At 39.0% G+C, this 9,861-nt stretch overlaps 1 protein-coding gene across 1 annotated transcript in view; it reads right to left on the bottom strand.

The window, feature by feature from the left end:
- Positions 1-327: 327 nt before the first annotated feature.
- Positions 328-9,861, bottom strand: part of sema3c (sema domain, immunoglobulin domain (Ig), short basic domain, secreted, (semaphorin) 3C) — a 95,189-nt gene continuing 85,655 nt past the window's right edge. The window contains exons 17-18 of the mRNA XM_036577221.1: positions 9,036-9,166; positions 328-5,787 (exon numbers count right to left, since the gene is read on the bottom strand). Of these exons, the coding sequence (XP_036433114.1) occupies positions 5,413-5,787; positions 9,036-9,166 (506 nt within the window). The 3' untranslated portion in view covers positions 328-5,412. The remainder of the gene's footprint in view (positions 5,788-9,035; positions 9,167-9,861) is intronic.

The following is a 9,861-nucleotide window of genomic DNA, read 5'->3' as shown; positions in this document are numbered from 1 at the left end:
ACATGGCAGCTCTATAATTACCAACATTGCTCACTTAGCTGGGCCTCAATATTGTATTTGAAATTAAATTCTGACTGATTTAGGACAATCAGTGTTGCATTGGTATTCAGAGCTGCAAGAATGAGTCTCCAATGAAGCACATGGATTATGAATATGGTCATTTATGCCAAGCTGCCTTCACAGTTATGAACAGATGCTGAACGATATTTGGTGCCATGCCCAATAAACACTGAAGAATAAATTCCTCCAGTGTTAAGGCCCTAAAATCCGCTCCGGGTGTTTACTGACTTAAGAAATGTGTGAATGCTCGAGAGATGCTCAACAGCAAACATTTTAAATGATGTTTAATGCAATTATTCAGGCATATAACATTAATAAATAGAAATACACAATTTAGAACAACATTTAATGAAAGACATTGACACTTGCTGAGGAAAACACATTTCACCCATGTTAAAAGATAGAAATATTACAATAGCATCACACTGTTAATTTATTTGTTCTCTTTGTAAAGAGGAAACTGTAAAAATGTAAAAACGGAGTCGCTGCTTCTCTGCAAACTGCAGATTCCGTCAGAAATTGTGCCAAAAAACTCTCGGTACATCAGGGATCCGCTCCACTTCAGAGCTGCTAATTCAGGGAATGAATTTAACACACTAACTAACACCGCCGCTCATAACTTCACTTAAAGTGTAAATTTAATTTAATTACCAGGTTGAATTTATGAACATTTCCTGAGTTTGGCTGGACTGAAATGGAACTGAATCCTCAACTATTTTACACTATGTTCAAAACACTAAAAACAGCATTTTACAAAATGGCATAAGTTACACAGAACAGCAATCAGTGATAAAAAAAATCTGTACACATACAGCGCTAACTCTAGCATTTTTAAGCCCCAAGCATGAACTAATGTGAACAGCGAACCTGTAGAAGATGAAATTGACTAACTATAGAGGGACAACAGAACACTCCCAAACAGCACGGTTATTCAGGACTAATAAAACTGCATGAACCAAGGCCCTACACTCACCAGCCACTCAGCACAAACCCTTCTCTTGTACAGTCATATGCAAAGGTTTTGTTAAATTAGATATTTTGTTGATTTTCTAAGTGAAGACAAGTTCATATAAACTCTACAGAGAACACACTTTGGCACAGTTTAATGCACAATTATTTTTCTGTATTTTCTTAATTTAACATATATAAAATATATAAAATAATGAAACACAAAATGTGGCCTGTGCAAAAGTTGTGGCACATTTTGTATTTTATGTTTTATTTGTTTCAATATGTTAAACTCAGCGAATAAATAGAAATTGTGCACTAGAATGTGTATATTTACCATATTTATGTTTAAGTTAATATTTAGAGGACATGTTGACTTATTTTCACTAGAAAATCACTAAAACCTGTTTAAACTTTTCCATACGACTGAAGCTCCGCCTTGCTGGTGTGCAGTTGGAGACTGTAGCTCAGTGGTCACCAGTACCACTGAGCTGCTTTCCTGCAGAGTTTAGTTCCAACCTTCCTCTAACACGCTGTGTCTCCCCTTACCTTACACTAAAGTATCTGACCGAGCCGATCAGGGCCTTCAGACGAAGTTAATTAGCTGGAGCAGGTGTCGCAGACTGCGGTTGGAACTAGGCTCTGCCTACATTCGCCTACACTGCAAGAAGACAGCTCTCCATGACCAAAGTTGGTAACCATTGCTGTAGCTCATCTGTTCATGCACAGGTTGTGTTGGCCATAGTCTAGCCCTTCATCAGTGGTCAGTTTCCGACCACAGAGCTGCTCTTGGCTGGATGTTTTTAGGTGGTGGACCACTTTCACACGGACGTGTGTAAAAATCCAGCAACACCGCCATGCCTGACACGCTCATATCAGCACCACACACACTATGATGACCACTACCATGTCAGTGTCACTGCTGAGCTAAGAATGATCCACCATCCAAATGATATCTGGACAACAGTGATCAGATACTGATCAACGATGAATCGAGTAGAAGGGGTCTGATAAACTGTGCAGCAACAGATGGACTACAGTCTGAATAGTGGATCTATAAGGTAGGTGGAGATGATAAATTGGTCAGTGAATGGAGGTACAAAGTACAGGATGGCAAGAGAAGTGGTGTAAATACTTGGGTATTAACATTAAAATACTAGCTTAATATTATTTGTAATTCAAACACTTCTGTTAGTTTTGTAAAATAAAAATAACTTTAGGCAGTTTATAAAATGTCTTAAAACACTTTTGTAGTGAACAATCTTAAGAAATCTGAAACACAAAGTGCAACGTTGTTATGCTGTCAGAAGTGTGTTGAAGTAGAAAAGCAATAACCTACAGTACGAACCTACTGTATGAATTTTCCTAAAACAGTTTATTCTAGGTTCCATCTTTATCCATCTGTTTCTCCCTCTCTCTCTCTATCTCTCTCTCTCTCTCTCTCTCTCTCTCTCTCTATCTCTCTCTCTCTCTCTCTCTCTCTCTCTCTCTCTCTCTATCTCTCTCTCTCTCTCTCTCACAACATCTGTGTTACAGCTGGGTTAATGTACTTTGGCCTGTCCGGTATGTTTTCATTTTGAATGGTAAATTATTCTCATGGCACCCATTCTGCGAGCACAAACAGCGGTTTATGAGAAGGAAGATTTTACTGTAAGAGACCAATTCAACAAAATGGTGCAACTGTATTTACTACCATGAGTTTGTACAGGACATTGTGTGATTATCAGCAGAGTATAAAGCTCTACTGTAGTTTTCTCTGAAATAGCCCTGATGGTCAGTCTGAAGTACAGCAATGTAGTGTGTTGAATTACAGTCCACTGCTATAAATCTGAAACACATTTGCTGTAAACTGTCATCTCCAAAGTGTGCAGAAGCTATTTGAGACAATTCTACTATTTTAAAGAATTGCAGTGTGCGAAGTGTTGCAATATGTCATAATGCAATTAATTACGATGACATATTAAGCCTCTAAAAGCAAACTTGCTCCATTTTAATTACCACATTTTCACTTCAATCACTTCAATAAAGCAAAACAAATTTGTGAATTAGACAAGGCAACACTGAGAGCGTTTACATACGCATAATAATCTGATAACTGCAGAAAATCAGATTTTGCCAGAAATCCAACGTGTTTACATGCACTTGGGTAATCAGATAATGGGAAACGCTGGGTCCGCATGAATCAGGCAATAAACCAGCCAATAACCTCACAAAATAAAACGTAAGCTTATTGTCATGCCACACCTCTTTTTTTATCAAGTCACTTTACCAGAAAATATGAATATACATCATCTTGAAGATGAAGAATATTTAAATCCTTCATTTCATCAAGCATGTAGTTGGTTTCAATGTCGCTCCAAAAGTGTTTTGTTGCCATCTTGCAGGTGCTGCGTTAAACGCTGCTTACTGTGTTTACTGAAACGCTTAAAGAAAGAAATCAGAGTAAGAGTATAAATGCACTAAAAAACCCAATTTCTAAGCTAAAATCCAGCTCTCTTTATCAGGTTTCTTAATCAGATTTCTATGCCTTACACCAATCTAAGAAATTTGCTGTTTACATGACCACTTGAATAATCAGATAAATGCAGAAGTCCGATAATGATCTGATTATAAAGTGCATGTAAATGTGTTCACTGACTCAATGTTTTCACCAGAGAGAGAAAAACAATGGATTTTACTGCCCTATTAGACTACCAATGGGCTTAATATGCATTAAAAATATTAATAAATAATTAAATAATAAAACATTGAAACCTGAACCTCTGTGTTTCACTGTTATTTTTCATCCAAAATATCAGGATATTATGTTGCAGAAATCTTTTTTCTCCCACTCTTTGCCACAGCCTAACACTGGATAAATGCTGTTTATGGAGACACTGCTGTGCTTATGGTACCTCATTCCAAGCATATGAGAAACATATTTCTTCTCAAACGTTGCCTGTGTTTCATCTGCCAGGCTTAAGCCTGGATTATTAATACACCTGGATGTAACATTCTGTTGAGTTTTCCATTACAGAGTCTCTAAACTGTGCATACATGTGTACTGTATTATGCTCAATTAGTAAGTTACCAGTTTGTAATGAAACATTAAACGCAGCTAGAGCTTTCCACCAATTTTTCAACATTTCTGCATTATTAAACGGTTAAGATGTAAACAAAGTCGTTCAGTGGTTTGATGTGAAATGCTCTGTTCTAGAGAACCTTCTGAGTCAGAATTGTTCACAGTGATGGTGATAGAAGCCAGACATCCAACAGCCCTCACAGAAAGCTGTCACATGAAATGGTTATAAATATGATGCCTGATGCCATTGTTTTGACAATTTTGAGAAGGTTCTGGTCCAAAATTTATATTTTTAAAGCCATTCAAGGCAGAGATGTACATGCAGGTGTTACAGGGCAAAATAGTCCCCAAAAAACATTTTTCTTCATATTTTATCATCATTAACATTACATGTAAAAACTCACAAGACACATGTAGGTTCACTGGTGATTCTGGATAGTAAATAAAATGGCTATATTTGTGCTTTAGACACCGTGATCCTTGGTTTCTATCACCACCACTGTAAAGAAATCGGTCGGTAAGTTTCTCCACAATGAACCATTTCACATTAAACCACTCTGAATTATTTTGTTTATATCTCAACTATTGAGTTATGCATACATCTGGAACACTGGTTGGACTTCCTTGTTAAAAAATCACATGCCGTAGTTCGTTAGGACAGGAGAAAGTTCCATAAGCAAGCTTAAACATGCGTGCGCATGTGTGTGTGGTGGATCACAGTCATCTGGTCAGCGTACCTCATGCATTTAACAGTTCTGTACAGAAGCACCCAGCCTATGGTGCTGGAAGCTTGAGGAGCAAAAAAAACAAGGTCCATATTAAAGGAGTAATTTTAAAGTGATAATCTGGTGAAAAATCAAATGTAAACAATTTACCCCTTATCCCAAATATAGTGAATGAACCAAGACACTTTTAGTGTCTGAAATTGGCTTCTTTAGTTTTGTCCAGGAGCTACAAGGCTAATGTAGCTAACAATACATACACATATACAACTCAACATGGTCTGAACAAGTGCATGATGATTTCTCTAGATAGTTAGCGCCATGCTATTTGGCCTACATGAGTGCTACATTAGCCTTGTAGCTCCAGTGTAAAACTAAAGAAGCAAACTTCAGACACCAAACAAGTCTAGGCTGATTAAGTACATTAGGTGTAAAGGAGAAAAGTGGGTACATTTGATTTTTTGTCAAAATATCCCTTTAATGCCTCTGTGCTCCTTGCTTATCCTTTCGTCTCCTTTTTGCAAATAGGTTTCATGTCCTCCATTCTTTTCTCCATACATCTCTCTAGTTCTTTCCAACACTGCTCCTCATCTCCTTCTGTCCAGCCCTCTCGTCCTGGGGTCAGTGGTTCCTGCGGTTGCGGCTCTTGCTGTGGTCCAGCAGCGGTTTCAGTTTGGCCAGGTCCCCTCTCAGTGGCCCCTGAAAGCTCTGGAGCTGTTTGCGCTCCTTGCAATACTGCTGCATGGCCAGCGTCTCCGCAGGGCTGAAGGCCGAGGCCAGTGCTTTGGGGCTCAGGCCCCAGCCCCAGACTGAACGCTGCTTATCGCTGAGCGCGCTGACCACAGCCTCAGCCAGGACACGCAGGCGGATCTTAGCCAAAGTACGCTTGAAGCCATTCTCCGTAGCCAGGCAGTAATAAAGACCCTGATCGGATGACTGCACCGAACGGATCAGCAGTCCATGGTCAGTGGCCACCACACGGTCACTCAGTTTCACCTGCAAAACACAGCACACACATATACAGATAGATTGGATTGGACACACACACTCTACCCTATCATTTACAAGTTTGGAATCACTGTATTTAATAATATAAAACCAATTTTATTGCTATGTTCACACTACAGGTAAAAGTGGCCCACATGTTCAAAAGCTTATGCTCATCCAACAAATACAGCTAATGTCCGTGTTTTTTTTAACTAATAGATCCTTTTCATGTGACATCAAAATCAGCTTTAAACTTGTAGGACAAGCAGGAGACACTAAAATAACCACATTGAACAAATAAAAGACTAATTAATGGTGAATGTCTGTGGTCATTTTAATAGTGGAAGTCGATCAAACAGTGAAACAAAGCTCAGTTTCTTTCATTTACCTGCTGTGAAGAAGAATGGCATACATATATAATATGAATATATAGCAGTGTGTAAAAGTCAGAGACCACCCTTCACTTATATAAATTCCAGAAAAAAAGTCATTAAGTACAAATTCATTTTTAGCATCAGGAAAAAAAAACAGAAAACATAAATTTAACAGAAAATTACAGGCTAATTTTTTTCCCCACACCTCAGTCAGTTCAGTCTTAGAAGTTGGTTGCATTTTCCTGCTTCTCACGATCCAACTAACCCCAAACACATTCAGTGATATTCAGATCTGGACTCTGGGGTGGTCAATACATTGTTCTGAGAACGCCAGCATCTTCTTTGTTTGATTTGAAAATGTTCTTATTTTTGTTGTTTATTTTCTCAGTAACCACTTCTTGACAACTACTGTGCAAAAGGCTGGTGATTAGATTTCTCTGGAACCTCACCCCTTTAATTGTTCCTCCTATCAGGTTGCCAGTTAGCTTGCACCCAATCAGAGCGAATAAGGTTTAGCTAACAAGCTCTGCTGCCACTATTACCAGACTGGCTGTGGGACATTCATGACATGCATGAGCATGCACCTACTTGTGAGTATTAATTGGTATTGTTTGCTGTTTGTACCAGCTGAGGACGCTTGAGTGATTATTTGTAGGCCACACATTTGTATACCCTATAATACAATTCGGTCTTGTTCATAGATCACAGTGAATTGTTCATACTAACATTGAATGATTAATGCTTATCATGGGTTATTTACAATATATGATGATTATGCTTAGTTTGGCTAATTAAACCACTCTGAGCAGATATCACAGTCTCTGGTGGTTGATTAATGGTGGTCTACCAGGTCTTGCATAGTTAGGAGTCCCATTTTCTCTGAATCTTTTTGAAATCCAGTTTTGAAAACTTTGACTTTCCCCTTCCTTCTGCAAGTGGAATATTTTATATCTAATCTCATCAATAATATATCTTGAAAAATGAACAACTGGAAATGAAATAAATCAAAGGTGGTCTCTGACTTTTGCACAGTAGTATCTGCTGGATAAAAAACTTGTCTAAAGCTCCTTTGACTCCTTGCTTCTATTTTCTAAATATACTTGAAGTAAACTGACTTTGAACAGCTGTTTGTTTGATTTCTCTTGTCAGCATAAAAAATAAACATGGATTGTGTCTGTGTTTTTTTTTATGCTGTCCACACTCGTCTCGCTCATCCTTCAAAATGAAATACACAAAGCATAACCAAAGTAACAGGCATATAGATTACGTTAGTATAAGAAGTTTCCAGTGTGAAATTATGAGGAAGGCTGAGTTAAATTGATGTAAAAGTTGCATAAATTCTGACTTGACTGTTCAGACAGAGGTAGCACTACCACATTTCAGAACTTTATCTTTGCTGTACAACATATGAAAGAGGCCAGGATCAGATTTGAAAATGTCAGATTTAATGTGTTTTAATGTCTTTGCTGTTCACACTCGCACAAAAACCAAAGGCAGAAATGGAATAGCAGATTTGGGCCAGTTTTACCTGCAGTGTGAATGAACCCCATATCAAGCTGGCAGTCTACAATTTCAGAAGTTTGAAACAATTTGTAGAAAATGATAAAAAATTAAATGTAAATTTCAATGCAGTCTCAAATAGGCTTGCTTATGTGGTTTCTGACGCTGTATGACATCCTGTTAAAACAGCCAAAGCAATCAATGGCCATGTTTTTTTCAGCTTTCACAGATGACACCACATTTGGGAAAGGGAAAACTGAGTCAACTGTGTAAACTATCGCTTTAATCCCAGTAAAAAAAAAATATCAAACCTAAAAACCACACAGCCATATGCACACGCTCCTCTTCTCTGTTACAGCACAAAGGGAGCACTAACAGTTTTTTTTTCCTTTTTTTAAATCTGTCTCCCGGGACAATTGCCTCATTTAGTAAAGCGGAACAGCTGCGAGAATTTCAGCTAACGTAGCCGTCCGTGACAGAAATGACAGGAGATGGAGAAGAGGTTTGAAAACAGCATGAAGGTTCTGAGTTCTGGAGGTTGACGTGATGTGACGTGACAGAAAATGACAAACCTCAGCATCCCTGAGCATCATGGAGGGTTTCAGAGCGCTGATCTACAGGGAGCTCTTCTGACTCACTATATTGAGGTCAGACACAGCCCTGCAAACTGCCAAAACAAACTAAACCGTCTGTTTGGTGTCAAACACCAGTTTCCGATCGCCTGCTGTCTGTTTCAGGAGCATTTTTCCTCCCTGTGCAGGATCTGGCCAGTCGTTTCTGGTAGCGGACATTTCAAAATAAGGAGAACTCTGGGGGAAATGGCATTTTCCGGTGGTTGTTTGGTGGATGTAATGCAGGACTGATAAATCCATTGTAGGTTACTTAGCAGCCTAAGCACATCAGTGCATCAGTCTGAAGGTGGCGTCAAATTTAAAATGTTAGAAACAGACTTTTGCTCCCAGAGACTGTAGACTCGGCTCAGACCCACACCTGGGTGACTTGATACTCTGCTTGGACTCAAACCCCAAAGACTCGAGAATCAGCTTGGACTCATACTCCAGTGACTCAAGACTGTACTTGGACAGGATAGAAAACTTTAATGAACCTATACAAATGACTGTGCACGTAATAAGTGCATTGATATTTGTTAGATAAGCTTACGTCAGAGCAAACAGGTATGGCTGCTAATAGTTTTAATACACAGCTGTGAGTGTGATCTTCCATATCAGCTTCAGGAATGAAACAAAAGCAACGCCATCTACGATACTTGGCTCAGACTCGAACCCCAGCTACTCAAGACCTGATGTGCACTTGCATGAAGCGACTTGTGAACATTGCAGTACAGTGTAAGTTTTGTGTGTAAAAGCCTTGAGGATTGCTGACCTCTTTCCTGCGGTCATTGTCTCTCTGGATCAGCCATCGGACAGAAGCCTGGGGTGATTTGGGCAGACACTCCAGAAAGGTGGTGTTATTCCTGATCCCATACTGGGACATCTCCACTGCATTCCTGTAGGCTGATACAGTACAGCAGCAGTTCAGTAATCCAGCAACACACACAAACCCACACACACACAAACCCCCACACACACACACACACACACACACACACACACTTAAACACTCTCCCACACGCCCACATGCATCTGGTCATACTGGAACTTGCCAGCTCACACATTGCGAGAATTAAACAGCTGCACATTGTCCTGATGGCAGAGTCAAAGTTCAAAGTTCATCCTTTACACTGTAAATTGGTTTTCTAAACTATTCCTACTTCAGTACTGTACACATATAAAGCTTCTGAATTACTGATCTGGTCTCTATTTCATAGTTTCTGCATTTTTTTCCCTCATGAACACACTCTAGTGTATGTAGCATCCAAAGGCCCATAAAGTGCTAAACCAAAAATCTGACTTACATTATCATCAATTATTTCAATATAATTTCATACACATTATGAAATTGGTTACATAATAAAGTACATTTGCATTTGATTTACATTCTGTATCCACCGGTTGGGGTCTGCACTTCTTATCTTTTTTAACTGGTTTTGGTGTACAGATGTTTTTGTTTCTGCAATATGCTATGCATTGAAAGTTTAGAATCTGCACTTTCCACACAGGTGTTTCCACTAGAAATAATTAGAAATAGTTAAACAAAAATGTAAGAAGATTTGCTTCAAGGCTAATACACCATGGGGAATGAAAGGGGG

The sequence above is a fragment of the Colossoma macropomum genome, unplaced genomic scaffold (genome assembly GCF_904425465.1).
Source record: "Colossoma macropomum unplaced genomic scaffold, Colossoma_macropomum, whole genome shotgun sequence".
Classification (NCBI taxonomy): Eukaryota; Metazoa; Chordata; class Actinopteri; order Characiformes; family Serrasalmidae; genus Colossoma; species Colossoma macropomum.
Note: the sequence above shows the minus strand (reverse complement) of the source record. Positions and strands in the feature narration are given on the sequence as shown.